At 38.2% G+C, this 16,504-nt stretch overlaps 1 protein-coding gene across 2 annotated transcripts; it reads right to left on the reverse strand.

The window, feature by feature from the left end:
• Nucleotides 1-463: 463 nt before the first annotated feature.
• LOC125207360 (ATP-dependent Clp protease ATP-binding subunit ClpA homolog CD4B, chloroplastic-like) lies at nt 464-5,895 on the reverse strand. 2 transcript variants are annotated; one of them, XM_048106662.1, is made up of 10 exons: nt 5,085-5,895; nt 4,788-4,903; nt 4,584-4,706; nt 4,322-4,507; nt 3,658-3,873; nt 2,702-2,919; nt 2,227-2,302; nt 2,062-2,151; nt 716-1,924; nt 464-626 (listed from the first exon to the last, which is right to left on the reverse strand). In XM_048106662.1, exons 1-9 carry the CDS (start codon nt 5,650-5,652, stop codon nt 743-745), a joined length of 2,775 nt encoding a protein of 924 aa, XP_047962619.1. In that variant the 5' UTR covers nt 5,653-5,895; the 3' UTR covers nt 464-626; nt 716-742. The 2 variants fall into 2 exon arrangements, with proteins under 2 accessions (XP_047962619.1, XP_047962618.1); XM_048106661.1 differs by having other exon boundaries at nt 464-1,924; nt 5,085-5,670; nt 5,804-5,881.
• Nucleotides 5,896-16,504: the final 10,609 nt, after the last annotated feature.

The following is a 16,504-nucleotide window of genomic DNA, read 5'->3' on the forward strand; positions in this document are numbered from 1 at the left end:
TGATGATAACTTATGTATAATACTCTGAGTTTGTTGTTTCTGTATCTCACCTTTTTGATACGGAGCTTTGGAATTCTAGTGTTGGCCGAAAGTTGTGAATAAGAAATTTGAATCCCAAATACAGTACATCTTATCTTCCTTAATATTTATAGTTTTCATGGTATTCTTTTTTGACCATAAATTATGGTAGTAAAACCACTACTGATATTATAGGTGAGCCAGAGCGTTCGTTGTTTGACTTTCTCATTGCATGATACTACATCAAAGTAAACGGAATATGATAATCAAATATTAAATTTAGATAAAATTTAATTTGGAATTGTTTGGACTGCTAATTAATGATTATTGGTAAGAATTGTGTTTGAGAGTGGAGAAGGAAGAGTCACGACGAGTCCCTATTTTTATGGGACCGAGAGAATAGAAATTATGTACTACTAACCGGCATCAAATCAAATACATCAAATTAATAGATAGTACATTATTGATTTATTTCCTCCAAGATCCAATGTCAACCATCCAATTTCAGAAGGAAAAAAAAAAGACTAAAGGGGCACCATATTTTACTATCCTTGTCATTTGACAATAATAAACCCTTACCAACTACTCAAATGTAGAACTTATCTCCCCTGTAAAAACAACATACAACATGCACTTATAAGCCTAATATAAATCAAATTTTAACTGATTGCTTCCAAATTGTAGAAACCAAACGTACTAGCAGAAATCGAACAGACAGCGAAATCTAGAACACCACTGGTTCGGGATACGGTTCTGGAGGAGCGCCACTACTACCGTTCAGGACTACGACTTTGCCATCAGAATCAACATCAACGATAACTGAGTCGCCTTCTTTGATCTCACAGGCAAGCATCTTTTCAGCCATGCTATCCTCAAGTAACCTCATAATAGCTCGTCTGAGTGGTCTAGCTCCGTAGCTCGGGTCATATCCTTCATCGACCACCCTATCTCTAAACCTCTCGGTCACATTAAGTTCAATATCCCTGCCTTCCAGTCTCTTGAATACCTCCTTCAGCATGATATCAGATATCTGCTTCACTTCCAGCTTGGTGAGCTGTCTGAATACAATCATCTCATCCAATCTGTTTAAAAATTCTGGCCTGAAATATTGTTTTAGCTCCTCGGTCACAAGGCTCTTGATCCGGTTATAACTGTTATCCTTCTCATCATAATCCAGATCAAAACCAATACGACGCCCTCCCTTCTCAATTACACTACTTCCGATATTTGATGTCATGATCAAAAGAGTGTTTTTGAAGTCTACTGTTCTACCTTTACTGTCGGTCAGCCTACCATCTTCGAGAATTTGAAGCATCATGTTGAAAACATCAGGATGGGCTTTTTCAATCTCATCAAAAAGCACAACTGTGTAAGGACGACGGCGAACAGCCTCAGTAAGCTGCCCCCCTTCAGTGTAACCAACATATCCAGGAGGTGACCCGATTAGCTTTGAAACAGTGTGTCTCTCCATGAACTCACTCATATCAAGTCGGATCATGGCTTCTTCAGATCCAAAATAATAGGTAGCCAGTGCTTTAGCTAGTTCAGATTTCCCCACACCAGTAGGACCAGAAAAGATGAAGCTAGCGATAGGACGGTTGGGATTTTTTAGCCCAACACGGGCACGGCGAATAGCACGACTAATGGCTTTGACAGCTTCGTCCTGCCCAATGACCCTTGTGTGGAGTGTCTCCTCCATCTTGAGGAGACGATCAGATTCATCAACTGAGACCTTCTCAACAGGGATGCCTGTCCAAGCTGAAACTATATGCTGAATGTCAACTTCAGTAACAATAGGGCCTCCATCCCCAGCCTCACTTTCTGCCTTGGCCATCTCCTTGTTCTTTTCGACAAGACCAGACATTTGTGCCCTAAGATCCATTTCTCTATCACGTAGCTCCCCAGCCTACAAATTAATTAAGAGAATATAAAAAGCTCAGGACCCAATACCTCCATTTCAACCCACATATAACATATTCTGGATCTGACATCTTAACTATACAGGACACCTATATCAGCATCGAAATTATGTGCACAACTAACCTTCTCAAAATCCTGACTTCGAACAGCTTCATTCTTTTCCTTTGTTATCTGCCTGATCTCCTTTTCTAGCTCCTTAGCTTCTTCAGGAAGCTACAAACAAATTAATAATCATCATAACCATAAGGTGAAAAAAAGGTTGTGTTAGCTATCAGGTCAGGGTCTTACCTTTGCATGTTTCAGTCGGACCCGGGAGCCAGCTTCATCAATCAAATCAATAGCTTTATCAGGCAGAAATCGGTCGCTGCAACATGCAAATTGCAAACAAATATTCATATGAAGGTTGGAGGCAAAATATTCAGGTTATTTTGTATTTGATTCAGGGTTCATGTTTTATTCTATTTTTTGTTATGATTAGTTCTACTTTAATCTAACACCATCCATCAAAGAGTTTTTCTGTTGATATTCATCAGCTGCTTTTAAATGTATGAATACAAATAAATGGGTATAAAATTCCTTTCATTTTGACATTCTTAATGTCTGTAAAGAAGATAAACAATACTACAACGTACAACTGATGTAAGCAGTTCATTTTTTCTTGAGGGTTGAGAAGAAATGGAAACAACTGTCCAAGGTTAATTGGTGCACAAAAAATACATGTTAAATAATCATTATGATAGACAATTTCCTTAATAATTCATACCTGATATACTGATGGGATAATTGAGCTGCAGCAACTAAAGCTTCATCTGTGTAGTGAAGCTTGTGGTGTATCTCATACCGCTCCCGAAGCCCTTTAAGAATCACAATGGCTTCATCTACAGTAGGTTCAGGAACCCTGACAGGTTGAAACCTCCTTTCTAATGCAGGATCCTTCTCAATGTGCTTTCGGTATTCTTCAAGTGTAGTGGCACCAATGCACTGAAATTACATGATGTGTACACACGTATGATACAGTAGCCACAAAAAGGATGTCCACCAATGAGAAACTATAAGGAGCCAAAACTGCATATAATGAGGTCAATCCAAACTAGTTATAACTAGCATTCAGAAAACATTCATGTTAAAGTCGCACCAAAATTCCTCCATCCCAGTATCTCTTTGGAATTGCTAGCAGTATGCAAATAGTCCAGGATATCAAAATTATATATTACCCAGGCTGAGATTTTCATGCTTAACCACAGATCAGTGGATATTCTTGTTTATCCACATAAACATGACACAGACATCACCTACCAGAAAACTGCATAACCACTAAAACAAGAATCAAAATACATCACTTATGGAGATGAAAGGCCAGGGAAATTTAGTTGGGGAAAAGCTTAATGCATCCATAAATCTAAATTAAATAAATTTAGGTATACACTCATAAAGTAGAGTATTTTAAACAGTGAAATAACTACCTCATGATCAAAGTGTATGACCTAAGACATTGAAGCAATATGATTCAAATTTATAAATCAAAATCATAAGCAAGTTCCAGGCTGTGTTATGATTTTAAATGAGTCAAATTGATATACTAGTGGGGCATAAAGGAAAGAAAAGAAAAAGGGGATAGGCCATGATATGAGTGAAATGTATCTTGTCTCACTCTCTGCAAGATTCATGCTTTATGTAGCGAATTTCATCATTGTTACATATGATTGTTCTGAAGCTAACCTGTAGTTCACCTCGAGCTAATGCAGGCTTCAAGATGTTTGCAGCATCAATAGCCCCTTCAGCAGCTCCTGCTCCAATCAAAGTGTGTACTTCATCAATGAAAAGTATAATGTCGTCACTTTTCCTAATCTCTTCCATTAACTTCTTTAATCTTTCTTCAAATTCACCACGATATTTTGTCCCAGCAACAAGGAGACCCATATCCAATGTTATCACCTGATATGCAAGAAAGCATTACATAAAAAAAGAAAAGACAATGAATAAAAAGAAGAAAAGAAAAAGGCAATTTCTAATTCGGGAAATGCATTCTGATCCAAGTGCATAGAACTCAACTCAAATGTACAACAAACAAGATTAAATAGCATAATGATAACTTGGACATGATAAATGATCATAATCACAAACCAATAGACCGACTAAATAATGAAGAGTGCCAGCATGCATCTGCATCATTGTCCAGTGAATAATTATACATTCTTCTAGGAAAGGCATGAATTTCCCAAATAAACAAATATAGAATTCAATATTGGCATGGATGTTAAGGCAGAGCTGCTTGATTTGGTTGGGGGTTCATTCATCAAAGACAATAGTATTATTCAAGGATTGAAATAATGTAAAGGTTTGCATCTATTTCATGAAATAAACAAGTAAAGTACTGGCACACCTTTTTACCCTCAATAGTCTCAGGAACATCGCCGTTAGCTATTCTTTGAGCAAGACCCTCAGCAACAGCTGTTTTTCCAACACCAGGTTCTCCAATAAGGCAAGGATTATTTTTTGTGCGCCTTCCCAATATTTGAGTGACACGCTCAATCTGTTCCTGCCTTCCAGAAACTGGGTCTAATTTACCCTAGAAAGATAAGAGCAGCTTCTATTACACCTCCAAAGGAGTCCAACCATACAGATAAAAAAATGTAGAAATTTACCTCTTCTGCAAGCTTGGTTAAATTGGTACCGTACTCCTCAAGAGTAGGCATATTGCCACCAGAGCTTCTATCTCCTCCACCAACAGTAGCAGTCTCTTGATTCTCACCTATCATTCTAATGACCTACTTCACCAAATGCAAAATCCTTCAATTTTAAGGTAACCATAAAACAGCCAAACCTTAGGAAGACATGGAAATACTTGCCTGAGTTCGAATGTTACTCATGTCAGCTCCTAAATTTTCCAGGACACGCGCAGCAACACCATCACCCTCGCGAAGCAATCCCAGAAGCAAGTGCTCTGGTGCGATATAATTGTGTCCTGAACCAAAAACACAAATAAATCAAATTGGAAAACAAAAGTGAATCTATCTTCATATTTTCACTGTAAAACAATTAACAGAAAATTGAGCCATTTTTCACGATAAGTAGCCAAAGCTAAGAAAACAAAACAACTTAAACAGAGCATCACCACAAACTAATAGCTTTGGAAGATTAGTTACCAAGCTGGCGGGCTTCCTCAAGAGAGAGCTCCAGCACACGCTTAGCGCGAGGAGTAAACGGTAACTCCACAGCAACAAATCCACTCCCCCGCCCAATGATCTTCTCCACCTCGATACGGGCATCTTTCAAGTGTATACCAATGGCCTTGAGAGTCTTTGCAGCAAGTCCAGTGCCCTCACCAATGAGCCCCAATAATATCTGCTCCGTCCCAACGAAATTATGCCCCAGCCGCCTCGCCTCCTCCTGCGACAGCATAATCACCTTGATTGCCTTCTCCGTGAAGCGCTCGAACATGGCCCGCGGAGCCATTCGCGAACTTCTCCCTCGTCTATTGACGGCGATTGCAGATGCAACTTTTGATAGGAAACTGGACTGGCCTCGGTGCAGCATCGCGTCAACGGAATTAGCTCGCCGCAATCCTGAGAAACTGCTCAGTGTGATGGAAGCGGATCGTGAGGAACACAGCATAGTCGCCGGCAAATTTTTACTTTTATTAGGCGCATTGAATTGCCCAAACCAGGTGGGAGAAGAAGGCAATCTGATTGGTTGAAGTAAAGCATGCGCCATTGGTGATTCTGTTCACAGCTGCAAATAGAAAGGGGGATGAATGGGGCAATAACCCTAGGCTTCAATTCAAATAATGCAAATTGGAAGAATTAAAACTGCAAAAATGAATAGGAAGAAGTGATTGATTTGAATTTGAGAGCGCGATTTTTACGCCGCCTCTGAAATTGGGAGAGTGCGAGTTCAGAGGAAAAGGAAAAGGAGAGGGAAGTGAAGCCGTGAAGGCGGCGTTTCTGCTTTTCAAACAAAAAAACTTGTCAAAAGTGCATTGGAATCAAACTTGTCATTGTCAGCTGATACCTAGGTCAGTCCAAAATAGTTGATTCCCAATTCATCATCAATCCCAAGTTAATAAAGGGGCAGGAATCCTCTGTTTCACGTACTCCCTCCATCCCAATAAAATGAAACGTTTGCTTTTCAGTACAAGATTTTATATAGTGTTGTTTTGTGAGTTAAAGAAGAGAGAGTAGAGTAAGAGAGTGGGAAAAATAGAGATAAAGTTATTTCTATTTTAAAAAACGTTTCATTTTTAATTGGACAACTAAAAAAGGAAAACATTTCATTTCTAGTGGGATACTCCCTCTGTCCCCGATTAATTGTCACTATTTTCTATTTCGATCTATCTCTCAATAATTGTAACACTTCATTTTTACCATAAATGGTAAGTAGGTCACATATTCTACTAACTCACTTAACTCACATTTTATTATAAAACCAATATAAAAAAGTGGGTCTCACATTCCACTAACCTTTTCAACCAACTTTTTTTTACATTTCTTAAAATCCGTACCAGATCAAAGAGTGACAATTAATCGGGGACGAAGGGAGTAATAAAATTTTCAAATAAGAAAAAGAATATTCCCCCATCGCATAATAGATTTTATACATAGGTGATGATACGAGATTTTTGGACTATCTCCAAAATTTGACTAAGTTTAACTATGAAAAGTTTTTAGTCAATTACACATCACTAATAATGTGAATCCTACAATCCACTAACACTACTTCCACGATCTTTTCCGATGATTTTATCTCTCTCTTATTTTATTAATTGCACATTAAAACTCGTGTCATTTACAAGTTTGTCTATATGTCTATATTTCAATAACGGAGGGAGTATTATTTTATCGATGAACTCCCCCGTCTAATAATTTGTCACCGTTTAACTTGGCACGGGTTTTAAGTAATATAAAGTAGGTTGAAAAAGTTAGTAGCATGTGGGTCCTGCTTTTATATACTTCATTCGTCCATAAAAAATAGAGCAATTTGTGTATGTCACGAGTTTTAATGTAGAATTAGTAAAGTAAGAGAGAATGAGAAAAAGTAAGCGAGAAATAGTATTAATGGAATGATGTGTAGAGTTATTATTTGTTGAAAACTTTCCATAAAGGAATGTGCTCTATTTTTTGTGGACGACCAAAAATGGTAATCGTATTCTATTTTTTGTGGACAGAGGGAGTATTAGTTTTAGACTAAAGTTCATTTTTGGTTCTCTACATTTGCCCTAAAATACTTTTTGATCCTATACATTAAGTTTGTGACCTTTTGGTTCCAAACAAATTAGAACGTTAATTTTATCGGAAAAAGGTTAAATTTGGACCAAACACATTGTTTGGGACCAAAAGGTCACAAACTTAATGTATAGGACCAAAAATAGACTTTAGGTTTAGTTTTATTTTATAATAAAAGGTGAGTCAAAATAAGCTAGTAAGATGAGAGTCAACTACCAATAATGGTAAAAGTGAAAGATGGCTAATTTTTAGGGACGGATGAAAATTGAAATAAATGATAATTTTTCAGGAACAGAGGGAAGTATTAGAAACAGCAGAGGATCCCCACACTTGATTAAGATGTACTACTCCCTCCGTCCCAACTAAGACTACACACTTTTCTTTTACTTTGTCTCAACTAAGATTTTTGATAACTTTCCTTTTATCATTAATATACCCAACCACTTTTTTCTCTACATTCAACTCTCTTTCTCGTTCCACTTCCATTTAATAGTATACTCACTCTTTTCACTTTTCAAATAGCCACTGCAACTAGGGGTGGACCCACGTTGTTGCATGGGGCTCCTTAGGATCCAGCAATATTAAGTTTTACCAGATACTACTCCCTCCGTCCCGGCTAAGATGACACATTGCTTAGTCGGCACGGGATTTTAGGAGTTATTGGTTAAAGTGCTTAGAGCATCCACAGCGGTGTCTCTTATCCGTCTCTTAACCCTTTCATCTCCACTATTCATGGACCCACTGTACTTTTCACTCCATCTCTTAACTAAGAGATAGCACCTACATCCATCCATCTCTTAACCATCTCATCTCTTAACTATTCATACAATTTCATTTTTCATTTTTATTTTCAACAAATCCAATTAATAAAAAACACACTTCATTAAATAAAATAAAATTACAATTTAAAATCCTAAAAAAAAAAAAAAATACACAATTAAAATCCTAAAAAAAAAAAACACACATAATTAAAATCCTAAAAAAATTAAAAAAACACACCATTAAAAAAAAATGGAGGCAAAGAAGCAGAAGAAAGAGTTGTCTAATGAAGATCATTTGTGTCCACTCGTTGCCAAATTTTGTCCAAATGTGCTCCATTAGATCCTCCTGGAGTTGGGCGTGGGCGGTAGAATCACATGTCCTAGCCCGAATGTTAGAGTTTGTATACTAGAAATCACGTTTCGAGTGATTGAATACTGTAAAACTCTTATTTTATTTTCCAAGGAATAAAACAGATTATTTTTTTGTCATAATGTTGTTATGTTTTACATTTAATGGATGTTAATGCATGTTTAAATGTATAAGTTAACCTAACAAAGTCTAAGTCTTTGTTTTAGTAGACCGGTTGTGGGCGTCGTCCACTTTAAGGTAACACGGTCAGTTCTAAACAAAGAAAAAGATGAATTTCACAACCTAGATGGAATTTGACTATCCATCGAGAAAGGTTGCAATGTCAGTCCGCATATTTCTAAGCCTTACTGAAATAAGATGACATTGGTGTGGTATAGCACTGAACGGATCTAACAGCAAGACTTGCCTTGGGCTATCTACTGAAAGGCGAGGTCTTGATAATATTTGTTTCTTAATCAATGTAGGTTAGCATTGAGCATACGGTATTGATTATGCACTACTTTGACTTATCAAATGGTGTGGGTTTTTCGTAACCCAATTATCCTGATATATTGGGTAGTGGTGATCAATATCTAGCGGTGCTAGGATTGCTATTATATTGAATCGTGCACGAGGAGAGTCTCGTTTGATAATGTCCTCAAGAGGAGCGCGAAACAAAGTTTTATTATTCGGAATCTAGCTAGTTGGAGTTTGATTACTCTATGAATAATAAATAAGTGTTTCATGCTAAGTCCACTCTTGGAATTAATAAGAAGTTAATTAATTACGTCAATAGCAGACATTAATTAATTAATGGACATTTTAATCTTAAGCACGGGAAATGAAAGTTAAACGGAAACCCGGATTACTTGTAATTTCGGATTTGGATGGGGAGAGTTCAATATTACTTCTGTAGTGGCTGCTCGTAATATTCCAATTATAACTTATATTAAATTGTGGGTTCAATTTAATTAGTAAAAAGTAAATTGGATGAGCCCATATCCAAAACCTTCCATAGATCCCTGTCTGGGCCCAAAAAGAACTTAATATAAATAGGAGAATAAAGGAGACAGAAAACACAAGTTTTTATTTGTTGAAATTTTCGAAAATTATAGCTCTCACAAGCTGTAGGAATTTTCGAATTCCTCTCCTATTCCACAAAGGATTTCTTCTGTCTTCTTTATTTAAGTCCTAGTATTCTAGTAAGATCAGCCCACACTGAAATTGGGATACAGTTCGGGAACCAGAGAGAAGTTTTGTGGTCTAGTACTCAAAGCATCACGTGGAGAAGAAGCTAGCCATCTTCAATTCTTTGGAGAATTATTTAGGTATTTTTTCTGCTCCGTAGAAAAGCATGTTTTAGATTTCAATATTCTTAAAGTATGATTAATTCAAGTTATGAGCATGATACATGTGATAATTACGCGAATAGGTTTTGTTTAAATAATCTGCTAAATAGATCTGATTATTATGTGATTGTTATTTATGCGCCCGCTTCCGCTGCCAGCACCATCACCGAATACACATCCGCTCTTCCAAAGACGGATGCAATCCACTGCGAGGCGGACTACTTGCGGTAGAGCTTCCCGCGGTCTCAGGGTCGAACCAATTTCCCGCCTGAGGTCCTTCGTCGGCGACAATCATGTTGTGCAAGATTATGCACGTATACATGATGTCGACCATATTATCTATAAACCACGTACGAGCCGAGGCTTTGATAATGTTCCATCGAGCTTGGAGAACCCCGAACGCTCTCTCCACATCCTTGCGAGCAGCCTCTTGCTTCTGCGCAAAAAGAGCTGTTTTTCGTTCGCAGGCATGTTGAACGTCTTCACGAAGGTTGGCCACTTCGGATAGATGTCGTCGGCAAGATAGTACCCCATTTTATACTGGCGGTTGTTAGCGATGAAGTTGATGGCCGGCGCTTTACCATTCAGAACTTCGGTGAAGAGGTCGGAGTGGTTGAGCACGTTGATGTCGTTGTTTGAGCCGGGGACCCCGAAATACGCATGCCAAATCCATAGCCGGTAGTCGGCGACAGCCTCGAGTATAACGGTGGGGTGGGTGCCTTTGTGGCCGCTCGTGTATGACCCCCTCAACGCCGTTGGGCAATTCTTCCATTGCCAATGCATGCAATCGACGCTCCCGAGCATCCCGGGGAATCCGTGTACTTGTTCGTGTAGTTGGAGCAGAAACTGACAATCCGCGGTGTTTGGCTTCTTCAGAAATTCGTCGGTGAAGGCTGCCCGGACGCCTCTGCAGAAATTCATCAAACAAAGTCTCCCAGTGGTTTCTCCGACGTGCAGGTATTCGTCGAACAAATCCGTCGTTTGTCCAGTAGCAAGCTGACGGATTGCTGCAGTACATTTCTGGAGCGTCGTGTGACTGGGACGGCCAGTAGTGTCAAAATCTTCTTTGAAGTACTCTTCTCGGGCCGCCAATGTATTTGCGATATGCAGAAATAACACCCGCCGCATGCGGAAACGGCGACGGAAGTAGGTATCATCCCATCTCGGGTTGTTAGAGAAGTAATCGCGTACCAACCTTGCGGGGGCTTGCTCCCGGTCACGAGGGATGTATTTCCGGGTTCGCTTTTGACGCGTCGCGGCTTCCTCCTCCTCCCTACGTCGATCTTCTTCTAGCGATTGTTCCATTACTAGACGAATTTGCTCAAATGGATCTATGAATTGATTAAATTTGGGAGAAGAAAAATGTTTTGAGATGAAGAATGTAGAGTGTTTGAGTGAGAATAGAGAGTTTTTTATGGTGGATAATTTGTGGGAATGATTTGGTATTTATAGAAGTGATTTGGGGCTTAAAAAAAATTTAAAAATATTAAAAAATTGTAAAAAAAAACGGCTATAAACGGCTAGTATAATTTTTGGAATTTTTTATATATATTTTTTATTTTTTTGAATTTTTTCTGAATTTTTAAAATAAAAATCAATTTTAACGGATATAAACGACGCCCACTCGCGGGACGGCGAGTGGGCGTCACGCACGAATCAGAGCTCGCCACGTCGCCCAGGCGCGTGGCGAGACGTCTCGCGGCTCGCCTCTACCGCGTGAGACGTGCGACGAGATAGAGACGGGATGGGGACGGGATGCATCCCACAACGGCGTCTCTTATCCGTCTCGTCTCTCCGAGACGAGATAGAGACGGTTTTGCTCGCCGCTGTGGATGCTCTTAATTGGAGGGAGAGAAGATGGGTGTAAGTATTAAAGCAGAAAGATGAAGAAAGATGAATATTTTAATAGCAGTGAAAAAAAGTGGTTGAGTGTATTAATTGGAGAGAGAAAGTTACCAAAAAAGGAAATGTGTCATCTTAGTTGGGACAAACTAAAAAGGAAAACGTGTCATCTTAAGCGGGACGGAGGGAGTATTATATATTCATAATTTATTTACGTTCTTTCCTTTGTCACACTAAATTTTGTGTAATTTTTATTTAATTTCCAATTTGTATAAATGTTGTGATTCTAACATCACTAATTGACATTCTTTATAATCTAAGAATAAAAAAAACTTCTTTAGCCCAATAAAAATGCATGTATATTACTCCATCCGTCCCTGATTAATAGTCACACTTTTCCATTTCGGTACGTCCCCAATTAAGAATCACACTTCATTTTTACCATAAATGGTAAGTAGGTCCCACATTCCACTAACTCAATTCACTCACATTTTATTATAAAACCAATATAAAAAAATGGGTCTCACATTCCACTAATTTTTTCAACCAACTTTTCTTTACATTTCTTAAAACTCGTGCCCGGTAAAAGTGTGACTCCTAATCGGGGACGGATGGAGTATAAAATATTAGTGACTTTAATTGTAAAATATAGTTTTCATTTAAAAAATATTACTAGTATTTTTAATTATTTTGACGCTGTCACTGTCACTATGCGTATCTTTAATTTATATTGTACATTCTCTAATTATTTATTTCTCATTCTTCATCTCTATCTCAACTATGTACTGTTCAAGTCAAAATTATTTATGCTGTAGTTGACATTAAATATATGCAAAAATTATTAATGGTAATTTGAATCCCCCATTATTAAATTCCTGCGTCCGCCACTGACCGCAACCAACAACTCCTAAAATTCCACGTGTTTACTAAGAAATGTGTCATCTCAGCGGGTATGGGGTCATAATTATTCATATTTTTTAATGTGCATAATTTTTCTAAAAAGTGGATAATTTTGAGAGAATAACTAAAATGTAAATAATTATCATTTCAAAAGGACGAATATGGTAGTTGCGAGTATTTTTTTTGTGGACCTATCAATTTAAACCCGCTCTGCCGAATCCAAATTTATTTCCAAGCATCTAACAAAGAGTTTGGGCCAATCGAGTCCACTTGCAAGCCTCTTTTATTTTGTAGACAATAAAAGATTGGAGCTTAGGTCGTCTGACTAGAATAGAGAATTGTAAACTCGATTAAATTCACCGGTGAACAAAACCTCCATTATATTTTGAACAATAAAAGATTGTAACGACCTTGATAACCGCTAATCCGGCGAATTTTTGGGCTTCAATTGTGGAATTTTCTACTACCACTTCCTTCTTTTTCATACTGATAGCCATGAGTTTAGAGTTGGCTAAGAGCACTCCCAATGGCGACGGCGAAAATCCGGCGATTTTTCGCCGGATATCGCCGACTTATCGCCGGCCATTGGGAGGAGTTCGGCGATTTTTCGGCGAAATTCCTACCGATTTTACGCCAAGCGGCGTTTTAACGCCGGGCTATCGCCGGATCATCGCCGGCCACTGTGGGGAGCTGTTCGGCGATTTTTCGGCGATGATCAATTTTTTTTTTTTTTTTTTCCTCAACGGTCATATTCTAATTTCCACCCCTATAAATATTTCATCCTCTTCCTCCATTCATCACCCACAAACTTCATTCACACAAATTTTCAATCTTTTTTCTCTCCATCTTTATTAAATGAGTTCTGATTCATCATCTCGTGCTCAGTCCGACGAGGAAATATCACATTCTTCTTCCGAAGAAGAGGTACCTCCCGCTCCCACCGGATGGGATGTAGCGGGTTTCGCCAACAACCCAATCAACAACTATATCTCCCGCTACATATAAAGCGAGATCGCTCGAATGCAGCAGCCACCCCCCCCAACGGCCAATCTGCCGGCGGCGCCGATACATCCCTCGCAACCACACTGGTGCGCACGATCGGCTGTTCGCCGATTATTTCGCGGAGGAACCATGTTATCCGGCAGATGTATTTCGTCGCCGGTTCAGTAATGCGCCGCTCCCTCTTCCTGCGCATTGTTAATGCGTTGTCCGCGCGTTACCCCGAGTTCCGGCTCCAGCGAGACGCAGCAGGGAAGCCCGGACTATCGCCCCTACAGAAATGCACTGTTGCCATCCGGCAGTTGGTATACGGAGGGTCCGCCGACATGTTCGATGAGTATCTGCACTGCGGCGAGACGACTGGCAACGAGTGCCCGAAGAATTTCCGTCAGGGCGTGCGAGAGATATTTGGGGAGCACTACCTTTCGCTCGCCGGACGCAGCTGACTGCCAGGTCCTTTGACTGGATTGGCACCGGAGGACCCACGGCTTTCCGGGGATGCTCGGCAGCATCGATCGTATGCATTGGCAAGTGGAAGAACTGCCCAACCGCGTGGCGAGGCCAGTTCACTACCGGCTGTGCAAAGGTACGCATCCCACCATCATTCTTGAAGTCGTTGCCGACCAACGGCTTTGGATTTGGCATGCTTATTTTGGTATAGCCGGGTCGAACAACGACCTAAATGTTCTCAATTCCTCGCCCTTTTTCAACGAGCGGATCAACGGGGTTAGGCCCCTCCATCGAATTCACGGCCAATGGCAATGTGCATAACATGGGGTACTACTTGGCTGACGGCATCTATCCGCAATGGCCCGTGTTTCTGAAGACGATCAGATGCCCACTCGGAGATAGAAGAAGGTATTTTGCCCGAGCGCAAGAGTCTGCGCGCAAGGATGTGGAGAGGGCATTTGGGGTGCTCCAATCGCGATTTGCACTTTGGTAAAGGGCCCGACGCGCTTTTTCTACCAGGGGGATATTGCCGATATTTTTTTCTTTGAATTTTTTTTTCTTTGAATTTTTTTTTTGATTTTTTTTTCCATTCGTGTACTTTTTTTTTTTTTAATTTTCTTCGTTGTAATGTGTACCCGTGTTTAATACAACGAACTTTATTACTATTATTTGTTTTATCTTATAAATTAAATAAGTTAGCTTTATTATATATAAAAATAAAACAATTAAATTAGTGATGATGTAAAAATGAAATGTTGAGTTAGGGAGAAATAAGGGAGAAACCATTGCAGAGGTTGGCTAAAAGTTGGCTAAAAACTGGGGATAAATTTTGGTGCTGATGTGGCGCTGATGTGGCAGGAGTTAGGGAGAAATAAGGGAGTTTATCCCCAAACCATTGAGAGTGCTCTAAGCACACATTTCCAATACAATCTTTCCTCTCACACTTTTCTTTTATTCTCGAAACTTTGCCAAGTTTTCCGATATCTAGTGGGTTGCGGTGCTTCTACACTATATGAGAATGTTATTTTATCTTTTTAGAGGACAATACCTCATTATGCAGTTTGTTTTGTTACAACATATGGTTTCATCGATTCGACATAATTTGTTGTAATCAATAGAGTACAATTTGCACAATGCTCAAACTTTTTCTCGGTATATTTGAATAAATTAAAGGGATATTGGCATCTAATATCATGAAACTTTTAAAAAATTGGGTTTTTCCCACGAACTTTAAAATTGTCAAATAATATCACGAATTTTATCCCTTGTTTGTTTTTTCCCACGAATGAAAAAATTTATGTTATTTTAATAGATTGAAGAACAATTTTGGAGAGTGTGCTTCAAGAAAAAACTATCTTCAAAGATTGAAAAACTTGAAACTCTCAAAATTGTTGTTGAGAAATTACGAAAAAATCCGTTTATTTGAAGAATTTTTTATTCGTGGGAAAAAACAAACAAGGGGTAAAGTTCGTAATATTATTTGTCAATTTTAAAGTTCGTGGGAAAAACCCAACTTTTTGAAAGTTTCGTGATATTAGATGCCAATATCCTAAATTAAAAGTTGGAAGTTGGAACTTTGACAGATTAAGGAGATGGCCATTTTGAAGTATAGGTGAGACATTAATACCAGTTGATAATATTTTCTATGGTATTTTGGCATTTCTACTGCCAAGCGAAATTCGCCATTGGTGTCAATTTTTATGCTGAATTCGTTATTGACGGCATTCCGTATGTAGTATATTATTCTCGAACAAGTCTGAAACCATCATTTGCTTTCTCAAATCTAAGACTCAATCAATAGGAATTTAAATATTTGAACCAAGAAAAAAGTTTATACTCCTGTCCATAAAAATAGGTAGGAACATTTGGGACGACACGAAAATTAATGCATAATTGGTAAAAATACGAGAAAGGAAGAGAAGAGTAGTATAATAGTATTAGTGTATAGTGGGAGGATGGGTCCTCTTCTAATGCTTATACACCATAATCCAAAACTAAGACTAAATCTATACCTTTGGTTTTTGAAATGAGTGGATGAGATTAAAACTCACAAATTTCAATAAATAGTAGACAAAATATCAACAAAAGGGTAATATGGTCATTGTATTATCATATGATAATTTTCGTGGGTGTTTTTTTATATCAATATAGTGTATTACAAAGATCAATAATATGACATGAGAATATCAACACAAGGACAAGAAAATATCAACACATTTTTATTGATATTTTACCTACACTATATTGAGATTTCAAAAAAATATCAACACATTTTTATTGATATTTACCTACACTATATTGAGATTTTGCATACACTATATTGAGATTTTTATTGCATTTATTGATAAAATCCAACATATACGAAAATTGAAATATAAATTTTCAAACTTCATCACACGAACATCGTCGGAACATATGCAATTGAGATCTCGTTGGAATCCTTATAAAATTATCTTTAATTTGATATATTTTTTGCGAAAAAATAATTTAAATCGAGATAGTTACGTTAATTTAAAGTTTTGAGGTGATTTTAATGATAGAGAATTAACATTAATAGTCTTGAGTTTATTTAATAATTTTTTTAATTTAAAATCTAATTGATGTGACATTATTTCAACCACTAGATCTCATAATCTAATGGTTGAGATTTGGTCTTAATTTATGATGGCTAGATAGTTAACAATTAATCACTTC

The sequence above is a fragment of the Salvia hispanica genome, chromosome 2 (genome assembly GCF_023119035.1).
Source record: "Salvia hispanica cultivar TCC Black 2014 chromosome 2, UniMelb_Shisp_WGS_1.0, whole genome shotgun sequence".
In the NCBI taxonomy this organism is placed as follows: domain Eukaryota; kingdom Viridiplantae; phylum Streptophyta; class Magnoliopsida; order Lamiales; family Lamiaceae; genus Salvia; species Salvia hispanica.

What these genes read in the sequence shown, in the direction of transcription:
- LOC125207360 (XM_048106662.1), bottom strand. Translation starts at nt 5,652, where the DNA reads ATGGCGCATGCTTTACTTCAACCAATCAGATTGCCTTCTTCTCCCACC. An exon ending in TGAGGAAGCCCGCCAGCTTG is followed by an intron (nt 4,904 to 5,084) that starts GTAACTAATCTT and finishes TTTTTGGTTCAG; the next exon opens with GACACAATTATATCGCACCA. An exon ending in TGAGTAACATTCGAACTCAG is followed by an intron (nt 4,707 to 4,787) that starts GCAAGTATTTCC and finishes TTGGTGAAGTAG; the next exon opens with GTCATTAGAATGATAGGTGA.